Raw genomic sequence first — 16,763 nt, 5'->3', positions numbered from 1 at the left:
GGTTTCAGATCTTATGTTTAGGTCTTCAATCCATTGAGTTGATTTTTGTATGTGGTATAAGAAAAAAGACCACATGTATACATATCTCAAATTCTAAGGTAGTATATATTAGACACATACAATGTGTCTATTTACACATATTGAGCTGAAAATAATAAACATATTTTTATCTTCCAATCAACTCTATCTCTATCTCACTGAACTTGTTTCACCTATAGCCTGATGAGGTTACTGTTCTCTCTACCCCAGCTCCTATAGGAGACTGCTCATTCCCTAACCTCAAAAACCCCTTAATGAGGGTGATAATGCCCTTGAACCCTGCAATGAATTAGTTCTCTACTACAGTGGAATTGAGGTCTGTTATGAGGGTCTGGATTTCTGAAGAGAAGAGGTCTCATTTTCAGAAAATAAGAGGGATTTATTCCCTGAAATTACTGAATTAAATCACTGTTACGATTACTTTTTGCAATATTAAAAGTAAATATTTAAGCAGGTAAAAACAGAAATAATGGTAGGGTCCTTATCATCACCGTGAATTCCAAGCTAGCATAGACACTAAACCTAGAGATTCACACTAGAATGAAAGCTGGGAGAGCAGAGGAGTCTCAGAAGGACGTGGAGGCCAATGAACACCTGCAACCTCTCCAACGAAATGCCTACCTCCTCTCACTGCAGCATCCACCTCCGAGCCTTCTCGCAGCAGAGCTATAAATTCAGCCTGGCTCCTCCGTCCCCACACATCCACTCCTGCTCTCCCTCCTCTCCTCCAGGTGACTACAGTTATGAGGACCCTCACCCTCCTCTCTGCCTTTCTCCTGGTGGCCCTTCAGGCCTGGGCAGAGCCGCTCCAGGCAAGAGCTGATGAGATGCCAGCCCAGAAGCAGCCTCCAGCAGACGACCAGGATGTGGTCATTTACTTTTCAGGAGATGACAGCTCCTCTCTTCAGGTTCCAGGTGAGAGATGCCAGCATGCAGAGCTACAGACTAGACAGAAGGACAGGAGACAGGCTCTGGAATTGGATCTCAGTGGCAGATGTCACTTAGGCGGCTTTACTTAACATCTCTGGTCCTGGATTTTCTCATATCTAAATGGAATAGAGAACCAAAGAAATCTAAGAGATTTTTCTTTCTCCAAAAACTTGATTCCAAGATATGACTGTGAAATTCACTAGATTTAAGATATAAGGAGATGCTACCTAGTTCCTTCTGGATCCAGACAAACAAGCTTAAGTATATAGAAAATATGTTGCCCTGTCTATATAGGAGGTTTTAGAACCTGGAGAGGAGCCTAAAAGTGTGTTCAGGTGTGTGTGTGATGGGCAGCAATGCAAAAAAGTGAAGCAAAGGAGAATGAGTCTCGAATCCTGAGTGACCAGCACTGCTCGGTGTATTTATTCCTATTGACTGAGATTGTTTGTGCTACCGGCTGCAATACAGCCAAGATCACTCATCAGCCAACATGTGACTTCTCCAAGATTCACTTTACCACCCACTGTTGACCCCATACTCAATTTCTGATGCTCTCTCTGGGTCCCCAGGCTCAACAAAGGGCTTGATCTGCCATTGCAGAGTACTATACTGCCTTTTTGGAGAACATCTTGGTGGGACCTCCTTCATCCATGGTGAACGCTACCCAATCTGCTGCTACTAAGCTTGCAGACTAGAGAAAAAGAGTACATAATTTGCTTTGAGCATTAAAGGGAATTGTTATTCTTATACCTTGTCCTCAATTTCCTGTCCTCATCCCAAATAAATACTTGGTAACATGATTTCCGGGTTTTTATTGTTTTTTTTGTTTTTTTTTTTTTGAGGCGGAGTCTCACTCTGTCACCCAGGCTGGAGTGCAGTGGTGGGATCTCAGCTCATTGCAAGCTCTGCCTCCCAGGTTCAAGCAATTCCCCTGTCTCAGCCTCCTGAGTAGCTGGGACTGCAGGCACCCGCCAACACGCCTGGCTAATTTTTGTATTTTTAGTAGAGACGGTGTTTCACCATGTTGGCCAGGATGGTCTTGATCTCCCGACCTCGTGACCCACCCGCCTTGGCCTCCCAAAGTGCTGGGATGGCAGGCGTGAGCCACCGGGCCCGGCCGATCTAATAAAATAAAGATCCAAATTCTAGGAACTTCCAGGAAGAATTCTGGCTTCAGACACATGTATATGAAAGGTCAAATGGTGCCCCTGATCTCTCCATCCGTTGCTTTGTCTTTTCATTCTGCCTCATTTTCAATGGATCCACTATGAAAGAAGTCCTGTGTGCTGGGCAGACAATCAGTGTCAGCTTAAAGTTTATGCAATCACAAAATCGTTCCTTCTCAGGAAAAACCATCATGCTGTTTCCAAAACTGTTGGAGTTTTATTCAACCAAACTGGATCACACATCTACCTTTTAAGTTTGGGGGTTATATCAGTTCTATTGAAACAACTTTAGCTAAGGTTGGAATGGGTTGCAGGAGTTTGAGACCAGACTGGGCAACATGGTGAAACCCCATCTATACAAAAACATACAAAAAATTAGCTGGGCATGGTGGCACACACCCATGGTCCCAGATATCAGGGAGGCTGAGGTGGGAGGATTGCTTGAGCCTAGAATGTTGAGGCTGCAGCGAGCTGAGATTGCACCACTGCAATCCAGCCTGGGCAACACAGTGAGACACTCCAGCCTGGGCAACAGAGTGAGACACACCAGCCTAGGCAACAGAATGAGACACTCCAGCCTGGGCAACAGTGAGACACACCAGCCTAGGCAACAGAATGAGACACTCCAGCCTGGGCAACAGTGAGACACACCAGCCTAGGCAACAGAATGAGACACTCCAGCCTGGGCAACAGAGTGAGACGCTCCAGTCTGGGCAACAGAGTGAGACACTCCAGCCTGGGCAAAAGAGTGAGACCCTATCTCAAAAAAAAAATTTGTTTTTTTTGAAGATTGGAATGGGTTGTTAAGAAAGCTGTAATGAATCAAACAAAGAGCCCAGGAACACCACACTGTGATAGATTCATTATCAGGAGCTTCCAGGAGGAACAGCAACAGCAATACCCTCTTAGGTCCTCAGAGTATGTACCAGGATGGTCACGGCTTCCCTGCCAGGCTGTCTCCAACTGTTGCTCATCTTAATATCTCACTCTTGGGGCCTGTGTCCTTTTGAGCTTGTCTTTTTCTTCCTTTCCAAGAGGACATGGTCACTGCCTAAACCTGGTGTCTCTGTAGGGCCAGGCTGACATCTTGTTGAGGTGTAATGTGACTCTTCCTCCTGTCTCCCCTCTGTTTCCTTCCCCAGATTCCAACTGTCCCTTGAACAGTTATCCAATGTATCCTGCAAATGGCCTGTCAGTCCCTGACCACAAGACCCCAGGGAGGCGTCCAGCGTGAGTGCCAGCTCCTTATTTCACTTGGAATATAGCAGTTTCAGTTTATGATTCCACAACACTTATTTGGAATAAGAATATGTCTGTTTGAGCCAAGGCTACTCTTATCAGGTGGGCTCTGGTAGAATGCCTTAAGAAATCCAAGACTGATAGAGAGACCACTGTTTGCAAAGAGACAGAATATCAAGTGGGTTATCTACCATTCTTGACTAAAATAATTCAACGGGCCCAGATACTGCTGTGACCACCACCACCACCAACAAATGCCCAGACCTCAGGAGAAGGGAGCCGGTGTTCTCCACATTCACCCCATGCAGATTCTAAGCAGGTCTCAGCCCCAGACCGAGGCTCTGTCTGTCTGAAGAGGCAGCTTCAGCTAGGCAGAGGGTCCAGGCACCCCACTGAGACACTACACAGCTGGGGAACCCAATACAGATCCCAGGGAGGACAGAGTGGGTCTGTCTCCAACCAAGAAATGGTTCCAGGCCGGGCCTGGTGGTTCATGCCTATAATCCCAGCACTTTGGGAGGCCGAGGTAGGCAGATCACCTGAGGTTCGAGACCAGCCTGGTCAGCATAGTGAAACCCCGTCTTTACTAAAAATACAAAAAAAATTAGCCTGGCATGGTGGTGTGTGCCTGTAATCCCAGCTACTCGGGAGACTGAAGCAAGAGAAGCGCTTGAACCTGGGAGGCGAGGTTGCAGTGAGCCGAGATCGCGCGCCACTGCACACCAGCCTGGGCGACAGAGCAGGACTCTGTCTCAACAACGACAACCAAAAAAAAAAAAAAAAAAACAATTTGCTGGACACCGCTATTCAGTAGTGTACCTATGCAGTTCCTCCAGGGTAACTTTATAAGGGGCAGGAGCGCCGCCTGCTGTCCTTAAGGTGCTACTGTGGCTCTGCTGGCCCAGCTTTCTGTAAGAGCAGGTTCTCCTTGACTGGGAATACAGCATGGGCACTGCTAAGTCGCCCTCTGATAACTGAGGACATCTCAAGGTGGAAACATACTGAAGCTACTGAGGAAAAAGAAGAAAGAGCCCTTGGCACAAACAGATTGAACTTCAGTGAAAATGCTCTGGCTTCGATGTGGGGTGGGGTGGGGTGGGGTGAACGAGAGAAGGGCACTGAGCAGAGATAAGGTCCTCATGACCACCGGTCATCACAGGGGACAGTCGTTTCTTCTCACGAAGCTGCACAAGCCTGATGGCTAATGAGGGACAAATATACCCATCCTGTGTTTGCATTTGTTCATTGAAAGCTGGACCCAAGAGTAACGGGCTTTGCTGAATAGGGCTTGGACATTTGTCCATATGTGAGTATGGGGGCTGGGAGGAGAGGGAAGAGAGGAAAGCAAACCATTTGAAGTTCCCTTATTGTCTCCAAAGCCCTTTGATGTTCTTCTTATTCCAGGTGTGCCATCTATTTGCTTGGTGCCTCTGATGACTTCATGAGTCGTGATACGGATCCCAATAAGAGTCCCTGCTTCCCGTCTGTCTATATGTTTACCAACCACCATGTGGACTAGGCTGTGTTATCTTCTATTCCACAGAGTAAGCTGGGGCCACTTCTTATTTCCCAAAGGTAGATCAGACAATTACAGAATTCCCCTTTAGGTCAAGACCAGGAAATCAGGACCACTTACCCTTAGAAGAATCTTGTCCTCTTAGATAGATCAGGGTAGCTTAGGAATAGCTCCTGGGAAGGATTGCCAGGTGATAGGGTAATTGTTGTCTTCCCCTTGAGCAAGTAGGGAAAGTGATGTGGACAGCTTTAATTCACAATGAACAAGCAGAATGTGGGGTGAAGGGCTGGGCATGGTGGCTCCCACCTGTAATCCCAGCACTTTGGGAGGCCGAGAGGAGGGGATCAGTTGAGGTCAGGAATTTCAGACCAGCCTGGCCAACACGGTGAAACCCTGTCTCTAATAAAAATACAAAAATTAGCTGAGTGTGGTGGTGTGCACCTGTAATCCCAGCTACTTGGGAGGCTGAGGCAGGAGAATTGCTTCAACCCAGCAGGTAGAGGTTGCAGTGAGGTGAGATCGTGCTACTGCACTCCAGCCTGGGTGACAGAGCAAGACTCTGTCTCAAAAAAAACTGGGGTGAAGGAGGCAGGTTTAATTGGAAACCTGGGCCTTGGTTAAAGGGCCACCTCACAGTGGATAAATGAATGCCAAGTTCAACTAAATATAAAACAAATGCATTTACACACAAAAGGCACATCTCTGGAAATGGCTGAAAAGTTTCAGAATTCTTTCACTCTGCACGGACCTCAGCAATGGGATTTAACAGAAAGCATTTATGTCCACTGTTTTTCTAAGGACCTGGGAGAAAGAGTCTTTGTCCTGAGTGATGATGGTCTATGAGCAGTAAACCTCCACTAGGTCTGCAGAGGTCTCAGTAAAACACTGTTGCTAGGACCCACTCCACAGAATCAGTTCTGATTCAATAGGTCTGAGGTGGGATCCAGGAGTTTGTATTGCTACCATGTTCCCAGGTGATGCAGGTGCTTCTGGTTCACAGCTCTGGCTTTGAGAACACTGCTGTGGTGTGGGAAATGGCATTGCTCTCACATGGCTCCCAACAACACCTCAGGGATCCTTGACCTGCTGGTTTCAGAAACCTTCCTTATACTCTGTTTTATTCACCCACTCCACAGCCATAACATCAATCTTCTTATCACTTGGAGATACTCTCACCTTAAAAATGCAGATTCCAGCATCCTACCCTGCCTCGTCCCCACCCCTCGATCTTTCTGACTCAGCCGTTCCCATACTGTCACTCAATGTCGTCAACACTTCCATTCTCTAGGAACACCACTATTTCCCAATCAGTTGTCCAAACTCTTTTAATTCTTTCACATTCAGCCCTGGTCTATGTTCCATCACTTAATCACTGTTGAATGAGGACTTCATTCCTTTCCCCCTACTCTCTCATCTCTCTGGGTAAATGCCAAATGCTAAGCCCACATCAATTTTATACTGTTCTCACCTTCACCTTGATGCTGAGAAAAAGTCCCCATGCTGTAAATCCAATTAAAGCACAACTGAGTTCTCTGCCTTGCCTAGAAATCTTCTAAAAATCCTTAATTTTCCAATATCAAAAGAGAATAAAATTATGTCACATTCTCTATTCTAGAAAGGCTCTTTAAAAAAACTCTTTACTCTTATGAAATGTGAAATGGGGGAGGCATTTTATAATCGATGATTACATTGAACTGCAACAACACACACAATAAAAATAAATGATAGGCCGGGCACGGTGGCTCACACTTGTAATCCCAGCACTGTGAGAGGCTGAGGGGTGTGGCGGATCACCTGAGGTCTGGAATTCAAGACCAGCCTGGCCAATGTGGTGAAACCCCATCTCTACTAAAAATACAAACATTATCAGGGCGTGGTGGTGCACACTTGTAATCCCAGCTACTTGGGGAGGCAAAGGCAGGAGAATTACTTGAACCCGGGAGGCACAGGTTGCAGTGAGCCGAGGTCGTGCCATTGCACTTCAGCCTGGGCAGCAGTGCAAACTCCGTCTCACAACGAACAGACAAACAAAAATGATAATAGTATCATATAGCGTAAAATATTTAACATTTTAGTTGTCCCAAAAGAGCTTTTTGAATACACGATCTTATAAAAAAGTTGGGAGTGAAGAAAAGTGGTAATAATTGCCTCCACATTTGAGTAAACAAGGTTTGCTTGGAAAAACGTAACGACAAATATCTCTCAGATTACACTAATCCAGGTCACATAATAAACCACAATTAATGTAGCAATATAACACAATTTCCATCATGCCAACATATTTTATTTTATATTTGGCCCCAAACCAGTAGTGCACCATATATAGAGAAAGGAAATGCATTTGGTAACTTAAAAAAAAAAAATTGGTTATATCATTTTTCATGTTATTTTGTTTTTTAAAGCCACTCTATTGAGATAAAATTAACATGATGTACAACTCACACATTTAAAGTGCAGAATTCAGTGGCGTTTAGTATATTCACTGACATGTGCAGCAATAACCACAGTCAAATTAATTTTCATCACTTCATAAAGAACCCAAGGACTTTCCATTCCTCCCTTCCAATATTCCCATCCCTCTACCTCTGAGCAACCACTAAGCTATTTTCTGTCCCCATAGATTTGCTTATTCTGGATATTTTGTATAAACAGAATCATGTAATACATGGTCTTTTATGTCTGGCTTCTTGCCCTTCCCCATGACTGTTTGTGTGGACATACGCTTTCATAGCTTTTGGGTATATACCTAGGAGTGGAATTCCTAGCTCACGGGGTAATTCTATGTTTAACTTATTAAAGAATCTGTAAAACTGTTTTCCCCAGAGACTGCCCTATTTTACACCACAGCAGTAAATTTCTCCACATCCTCGAGAGGTTTTGTCTATTATCTGCCTTTTTGATTCTAAAAAACCCTGGTGGATATGAAGTGGTATTTCACTGTGGTTTTGATTTGAATTTCCCTAATAAATAATGATGCCAAGAATTTTTTCATGTGCTTATTGACTATCTGTATATCTTCCCTAGAGAAATGTCTAAGGAGATCCTTTGCCCGTTTATAAATTTGTTTATTTAGCTTTAAGTGTTTATCATAAGAGGACTGCATATATTCTGGATACATGTCTTTCATGAGATACGTGATTTGTAAGTATTTTCTCTCATTCTGTGAGTTGCCTTTTCGCTTTCTTGATAGTGTCACTTGAAATACAAAAGATTTTAATTTTGATAATATCCAATTACCTGTTTTTTTCTTTTGTTGCTCATGCTTTTGATATAATATGTAAGAATCCATTGCCAAACATAGGTTATGAAGGCTTACCCCTATGTTTCCTTATAAAAGTTTTATGCTTTTAGATTTTACATTTAGATTTCTAACCCATTTTGAATTACCTTTTAAATATAGTGTGAGGTAGGGTCCAACTCATTCTAATGCTTGTGGCCATCTAGTTTACCCCACCATTTGTTGAAAAGAATTTTCTTGCCTCCATTGAATGCCCTTGGCACCATTGCAGAAAATGAGTTAATAACCATAGACACGTTTTTATTTCTGAACTCTCAATTCTATTCCACTGATCTATGTCTATCTTTACAGCAGTACCACCCTGTCATGATTACCATTTCTTTGTAGGATGCTTTGAAAACAGGAATCTTTTCTTCTTTTTCAAGATTATTTAGCTATTCTGGGATCCTTGCTATTCCATATAAATTTTAGAATCACCTAGTCAGTTTCTACAAAGAAGTCATTAGGGATTCTGAAATAGATTGAGCTGAATCTGTAGATCAGCTTGGGGAGCATTGACATCTCACATTAAACCTTACAATCCCTGAGCATAAGAGCTCTTTCCAGTTATTTAGATATTCTTAAAAACTTCAACTTTTTGTGGTTTGGGGAGTATAAGTTTTGCACATTTTTTTAATTCAACGACTAGCTATGTTCCTTTTGATACTACTTGTAAAAGGAGTTTTTAGCTTCATTTTTGAAAAGTTTATTATGAAAGAAAAAATACAATTGATTTTTGTGCACTGGTCTTCTATTTTTCAACCACGCTAAACTCCCTTATTAGTTCTAATAGTTTCTTAATAAATTGTTTTGGATTTTCTATATATAAAAGATCATGTCTTTGCAAACAGAGATTATTTAACAACTTCTTTTCTAACCTGGATGTCATTTAATCTTTCCTTCTTGCCTGACTGCCCTAGAACCTCTAGCACAATGTTGAGTAGAAGTGCTGACTTCAGATATCCTTGGCTGGTTTCTAAGCTCAGTAGGAAAGCATCCTTTTTTTTTTTTTTTTTCAACCACCGAGTATGATGTTAGTTGTAAGTTTGTCATAGATGTCCCTGGTGCCAAAAAAGTTGGGGACTGCTGCCTTAACAGATTGAGAGTTCCCCTCTCAACCCAGTGAGTGTTTTCATGCCTAATAGTGTCTCACTTTTCTCTAACTGTATTCTTGTTTCTTCATCTTTTTTCTCTGTTCTCTGGACTATATAATCTTTTATCTATCTGTATACACATTTCCTAAATCTTGGTTCTGCCAGTTTAAGTATACTATTGAGCAGCCGTTAATAAAATTTACATTTCGATTATTGTACTTCTCAATTCCAGAATTTCATGTGTTTCTTTGTAACTTCACTTTATTATATTCTGCCCTTGAAAAGATTTTGTCATCACAGTTTGCTTTAATTATGTAATAATGGTTTCTTTTAGTTGTTTAGTCACATTTATCATTAATACTTATTTTTTTCTATTAAGTTCTTTATATATTTAGATATTTACTTTCATTACATGTATCATTTACAAATATTTTCTCTCTCTTGCTAGGTTGCCTTTTTGCTCAGTTAATGATTTCCTTTGCTATGCAGATGTTTTACAGTTAAATGAACTCCAACTGGTTTATTTTTGCTTTAGTTGCCTCTACCTTTAACGTAATATCCAAGAAATAATCTCCCAGTTCAACGTTAGGAAGCTTTATCCCTATGGGTTCTTCTAGTAAGTTTTATGATTTCAAGACTTATATTTAGGTCTTCAATTCATTCAGAGTTGATTTTTACATATGGTGTGAGATAAGGGTACAAATGTAGATATACGTTGAATTATCAGGTTGTGTACTTTCAACAGATATAATTTCTAATTGTCACTCCCCTCCATACAGTTGGAAATAAAAAAAAATTTTAACCTTATTCAGACCAACTCTTTACGTAGTATCCCACTGAGCTTATTTGACTGATAGCCTGATGAGGCCATTGTCCTCTCCACACTAGCAGTGGCAGAAGACTATGCCTTCCAGAACCTCAAAAGCCTCCTTCATGAGGGTAGAAATGCCCCAGAATCCTGCAGTGAATTACTCTCTATGCTGGGGTCCAGGTCTTGCCTCAGGGTCTAGACCACCAAGAATAGCAGGGCTCATCTTCAGAAAATAAGAGGCATTTATTGCCTGAACTTATTGAATAAGAGCAGTGTTTCTTTTCTTTTTTGAATATTAAGAAGTAAATGTTCCAGCAGATGAGACACAGGAAATTATAGCATGGTCCTAATCATCACTATTGGCTTGGACCCAGAACAGACACTTGATAAACAGACCCATGCTATGATAAAAGCTGGGAGAACAGAAGAGCATCAAAGGGATCTTGATGGCAAAGGCAGCCCTTCCCTTCCCCAATCACATGCTCCACCTCCTCTCACTGCAGCATCTGTCTCTGAGCCTTCTCCCAGCAGAGCTATAAATCCAAGCTGGCTTCTCACTCCCCACACATCCACTCCTGCTCTCCCTCCTCCAGGTGACCCCAGCCATGAGGACCCTCAGCCTCCTCGCTGCCATTCTCCTGGTGCCCCTCCAGGCCCTGGCTTGAGCCACTCCAGGCAAGAGCTGACTAGGCTGCAGCCCAGGAGCAGCTTGGGGCAGACCACCAGGACTTTGCCATCTCCTTCACAGGGCACATAAGATCAGGTTTTAGAGATTCAGGTGAGAGCCACCAGCACTGCAGAGCCAGGAGTCTAGAGAGGAAAACCAGGCACTTCTAGAATCAGACCCAATAGCTGGTTCTTTCTCTTAAGTGATCACCTCTCCAGGCCTCAATTTCCTCAAGTGTAGACTGAAAAGACAGAATCAGATGATATTCAATGGACATTGCTCCTCCAAAGGTATTTGATTCTGTGAAAAGTCAGTGAAATTTAGTAATCTTATGCTATGTGGAAACATGCTGGGGAGTCTCTCTGGCATCGAGGATGAGAACCCACTTGGAAAGAAACATATTTCACTTTGTTAGAGGAGCTTCACAAATGGGAAGGGACCTAAGGGTGTACTCAAATGTGTGTGTGAAGAAGCAGCATCACAAAAAGTGAGCAAATGAGAATAAGTCTCTAATCCTGCCTGTGAGCAGCACTGCTGTGTACGTTGATTCCTATTGATTGAGCTGATCTTGCTGCTGCTGTGGTGTGGCCACCATGATGAATGCAATCAGCCCAGTAAGTAACTGCACGGGGATTCTCCTTACCAACCGCGTCTGACCCCATTCCCAATGCCTGATGCTTTCTCTGTGTCTTCAGGCTCAACGAGGGGCTTGGTCTGCTACTGCAGAATATCAGGCTGTCATTTTTCCAAACACCACTATGGGACCTGCACCAATAGTGGGATCATGGAGCACAGAGGAAAATGTGTTCATCATTTGCTTTGAGATCTAGAGGAGAACTTTTATTACTCCTTTACCTTGTCTTCAATTTCTTCCCTTATTCCTAATAAAGTATTTGTAGCAAGTTCTCTGTGTTTGTACCTGTTTGATGTTTAATGCACCTCTTAGTCAAGACTCTTTGGGATGCAAGCACCAGAATCCTAAATTAAGCTTTTTAAGCAAAATACAACTCCAAATTCTAAGAATATCAAGGACAAACATTGGCTTCAGACACAAACTGATTTACAAGCACAAATTATGCTGCCAATTTCTCTTTCTACTTCTCTGTCTTTTCACTCTGCTTCACTTTGATTGCATTCACTCAAAGGTAACTCCCATGTGTTAGGGAAAACAGTCATTGTCAGCTTTCAGTTTACACAATCATAACATCGCTACTTCTTAGGGAAAAAACCACCATGTTCTTTCCTGAAGTGTTGGAGTTTCATTGAACAAACACAGGTCACACATCTGCCTTTGAAGACCTGGGGTTGTCACAGCTCTATTGAAGAAAATTTAATTGAGATTGGAATGAACAGTTAAGAAAGCTGTAATGGGCCAGGTGTGGTGGCTCATACCTGTAATCCCAGCACCAAAGAAATGGTTCCAGACCGGGGGCAGTGGCTCACGCCTGCAATCCCAGCACTTTGGGAGGCTGAGGCAGATGGATCATCTGAGGTCAGGAGTTCGAGACTAGCCTGGCCAACGTGGTGAAACCTCGTCTCTACTAAAAATACAAAAATTAGCCGAGAGTGGTGGCACATGCCTGTAATCCCAGCTACTTGGAAGGCTGAGGCAGGAGACTCACTTGAACCTGGGAAATGGAGGTTGCAGTGAGCTGAGATCATGCCATTGCACTCCAGCCTGGATGACAAGAGTGTAACTCCATCAAAAACAAAACAAAACAAAACAAATCCTGTAACGAGTACAACGAAAAGCATAGGAGCACCTCCCTGTGACACACTCATCATCAATATTTTCCACCTATGCCAGGGAAAATCTTGATTTCATATTCATAAACTTGTCTTCACACAAACAAAACACAGATTCCTCAACTGTATTCTGAAAAATGCACCCTTGAGACAGGAGAATAAGGAAATAGGATAATCAAGGGTTAAGGCACAAGGAAAAGAACAGCAGGTGCAGCCAGTTCCAGGCAAGATTAGGCAGCACACCAAATTCTTTGAGCTTAATAAAAACACTAACTGGGGGGCTCTTGAGCCACTTGCTTGAACTGGCTCCCACTCTGTGGAGTGTCAATAAGTCTGTACTTTCGTTACTGCATTCTCAGGTTGCTTTGGTTTGTCTTTCGTTGCTTCGTTCTTTTGTTGCTTTGTTTGTACGTTTTGTTGAATTATTTCTTCAATGCACTAAGAATCTGGACAACTCACAGTCAAGATCTTCCATCTGGTAACACTCTTGTGTTCCCTTAAAACTGCAGAGTACCTGATTCTACCTGAAAATACACTTTTAAAGGGGCACCGGGAAAACAGAAGTGAGGGAAAAGCTATCCAAGTAATCTGCGTCCCGGCTGGTGCTGCAGGGCGCTGAGGTTCTGATACTCAGAACGTGCTGCACATCAGCCAGTGAGCAGGAAACCAAGTCTGCAGAAAGGGAATGAACCAGGAGTTCAGCGCCCTCTGAGATGCTCAGAGCAATTACCGGGAAGGCCACAGCGCCCCCTGTTGTCCTGCCTCCAACTGCAGCCTCCCCACCAGGCACCGCACACGTTGAGTATCTACCTTCCTGAGCCTGTCTTTCTCCTCTCCTCCAAGAGGACAGGGTCGCTACTGGTGTCCCTGAGGCCAGGCTGACATCTTGCAGAGGTGTGATGTGACCCTTCCTGTCTCTCTTCTCTTTCCTTCTCTAGGCACCCATTGAACCTTGAACACTAGTTCAACATATTCTGCAAATAGCCTATGAGAACATGACCACAAAGCCCCAGGAAGGATTCCAGCGTGAGCCCCAGAGCCCTGGGAAGGATTCCAGCGTGAGCCCCAGAGTCTTTATTTTACTTTAAATTTAGTAGTGCTAGTTTGTGATTCCACAATACATTTTTTGAATAAAAATATGTCTGTTCAAGCCTTGGCTACTCTTATTGGGTGGTACTGGTAAAATGCCCCAAGAACACTTACAGTGACAGAGAGACCACAGTTTGCAAAGGAAGAAATAGTGTTTCAAGTGGATTATTCACCATTCTTGAATAAAACAATCTAATGAGTCCAGACGCAGCTGTGACCACCAACACCAACCACAAATGCCCAGCACCCAGGAGAAGGAACCAGGTGTTGTCCACGTCCAATCCATGCAGATTCCGAGCAGGTCTCAGCCCCACACTGAGGCTCTGCCTGTGTAAAGAGGCAGCTCAGGGTTCCAGGCACCCCACTGAGACACTGCACAGCTGGGGAACCTACTGCAGACCTCAAGGAGGACACAGTGGGTTGGTGTCTGACAAAATAAATGCTCCCAGATCTTCCCCCTTGTGTAGACAGTGAAGGACACATATTATGATTCAGGGGGTGAAAAACAAGCAACCTTCCTTGGGTTCCTGTCACTGCCTTGGAGTTGGAGTCATGTGGTCCTTGAACTAACTGCAAATTATTCGTAACTGTCCACTGGGCCAGGATCACTTCATTTTGGGGCAGCTGCCCTTCACCCAGAAGTCCACCTGGCTCATTCCTCCAGCTCCTGGGGTCTCAGCTAAAACATCCCTTGGTCACTGAAATCTTTCCTGATTTCCCAATTTAAGATTGCCACAAGTTCCCCTGGATACCTCCAACCTCCTCGTTCTCTTTATTTCTAACGGTAGCATTTCAAACCATTTCGCATCCTATACATTTCACTTACTCTCGGTAACATTTGTCTCTCTTTGCTAGAAGGGAAGCTGCATGTTTTGCTCATTGTTGTACCACAGTGCCCAGAAGACTGCCTAACACATAGCTGGGGATCAACAAATTAATTCTGAGTTATTAATTATCCCCAACATCACATACTATTACAAAATTGCATTATTACTCAACTTCATAGAAAAAAAGCTGAAACCTACAGAAGAAAAAATTCTGCATGTCAGTTCATGTGATACCAGACCTTTCAAAAACTAAAAGCTTTTAAGAATGAAATATAGGAGAATATCACTGGTAAAATGTGGCTTTATGTAACATTAGGACTTTAGAAAGAAGAGATCATTTTGTCTTGGAGTGGCAAGGATAGATTTTATGGTGTATCTTAAACCGGAACATAAAGATGTTTACAACTGAATAGATTAAAAGGAGGGTTAGAGAAGAATGTTTGCTGGAGAGAATGGTATCAGGGACAGAGATATGCCAGGTCAGGGTCTGAGTCTGCTGGATTTGGAGGAATTGATGTTGCAAGAGAAAAGGATGAACTGGTAATTTGAACTGATATTCTCAGAGGCATCCATCAATTTAAGGGAAAGGGGCAGACAAGGATGCAATATCCCTGCTCCTCTGTGTGGATAAAAGCATACTGGTAGAACCACATTAAGATTCAGCTACTGCAGTCTAGGGTGGGCGATGACAGCTGCAAACACTAAGGACAGAGAATGCAGGGAGAGGTGTGAGGGTCTCCAAACAATGGGAGCAACTTGCTTAGCCTCAAATAAAACCCAAAGCTTATTATTGGAATGCACACACACAGGACATTTATGGAATGCCAGTGACATATTTCTACCTTAAATAAACCACTCATATAGTAGGAGAAGAAAATAAAGAATAAGTCAAATATGAAGCTAACCCTTTGAAATGTCATTTTCCAAGAAGAAAGTACCCTTTTCTCTGTGGGAGGATAGGAGCCTACCTTCCATAAATACAAATTGGGAAACACAGATGGCCCAATCACACTGCTCAACCTTCCTGCCAGCAACCTCCAGTACTTTTCCACCAGCTCACCCTAGGGCTTAAACTCTCCTGTGTTTTGCCTCAAGAGAGCTGAGTTCAACTGCTCTCCCTATTGCAAACAGTTAACACCTATTGGGACATTCCTCAATAACCAATTCCTTGGCATTTCAAAAAAGTATCTGGTGCAATTTTTCTTTTAAACAAAGGATACTGGCTCGTTATTGTTGCCGTTGATATTTTGTGCTTGTTTATATGATATTCTGAACTCTGTTTACAACAAGAAAAGAATGTAAGAGATGAGAAAAGTACTTGTTCCCTTTTCTGAACTTTGGCATATTTTGTCTTTTGCTGCTAAAAGCCCCGTAACTCACGAAGAAACTTAAGATTATGAGAAGTTATTTTTCACTCTAATATTTCCCAGAAGGTCACTCTCACTACTTCTCAATGCTTTGAGATCCTGGATAACAGTGAACCCCCTCCTCTTTGCCCCAGCCCTCCACCCATGGCCACCCACTAACTCCTGCCATCACCTGGAATTCCTCCATTTCTGCACATCAACTATGAAGCTCCCCATCCCTGACTCACCTGCTGTCCTTCCAGCCTCTCACATAGCTGCCCCTCCTTCCCTGCTGATCAGCATTAACAAGGCTATTCTGCCCCGGGGTTGTGCATGGGAATCACCAGGGAGCCTGATGCCCCAGCTGCCCTTGGTACACCTGTCATCTGGTCTCAAGCTGCCCCGAGACACTTGTCATCTGCTCTCATCTCCTGTCCTTGTGCACTGCACCATCTTTGCCTCAGGTTCTCTGAGTCTGGTATTTTTGATGTTTTTCAGATCTCTTAATGGGGTCTTGAATTCAAATGTCAGAAACCAACAACAAGCTAAGTTAACGTTTTGACTCCTATATCTTGGAATTGAGGAGGAATTCTAGCTTCAGGAATTGCTTGATCCAAGAAATCAAAGCATGAGTTACATTGTGGTCTTCACCTTTTTTTCCCCTTTGTTTCTCTTGAACTTACTTTGGGCTCTCTCCCCAGGTGACAACCATGTGAATCATCGTCATCTCTCTATGACTTTTGTAGCTAATCTCCTGGAGAAAATCCCTACTTCTTCCCATGTTGTTCCAGCCAACCCCCAAGTCTCGTGGCCTCCTCTGAGTCTGTCACTGTGGGGAGAGGTTGACACTCCACCTGGCTCCCACACCACCCCTGCTCTGAGCAGGAAGAATTTAAACTAAGAATGGGTGACGGGGGTTCTTCAGTCACTCCAAAGAGTCCACAATTCCACGCTGCCATTAAAATGGGCTCTTTGTGACACTTTGGGAATAAGGTGAGAGGGTTCTGTCCTACTTC

General features: G+C 43.4%; 1 protein-coding gene across 1 annotated transcript; it reads left to right on the top strand.

The window, feature by feature from the left end:
* Positions 1–782: 782 nt before the first annotated feature.
* On the top strand, positions 783–1,651 carry DEFA7 (defensin, alpha 7). Its single transcript, NM_001033905.3, has 2 exons — positions 783–954; positions 1,539–1,651. The coding sequence occupies exons 1-2, from the start codon at positions 783–785 to the stop codon at positions 1,649–1,651; spliced, it is 285 nt and encodes a 94-aa protein (NP_001029077.3).
* The last annotated feature ends 15,112 nt before the right edge of the window (positions 1,652–16,763 follow it).

Source organism: Pan troglodytes, chromosome 7 (assembly GCF_028858775.2).
Source record: "Pan troglodytes isolate AG18354 chromosome 7, NHGRI_mPanTro3-v2.0_pri, whole genome shotgun sequence".
Taxonomy (NCBI): Eukaryota; Metazoa; Chordata; class Mammalia; order Primates; family Hominidae; genus Pan; species Pan troglodytes.
This window is presented reverse-complemented; position numbering and strand designations above follow the sequence as displayed.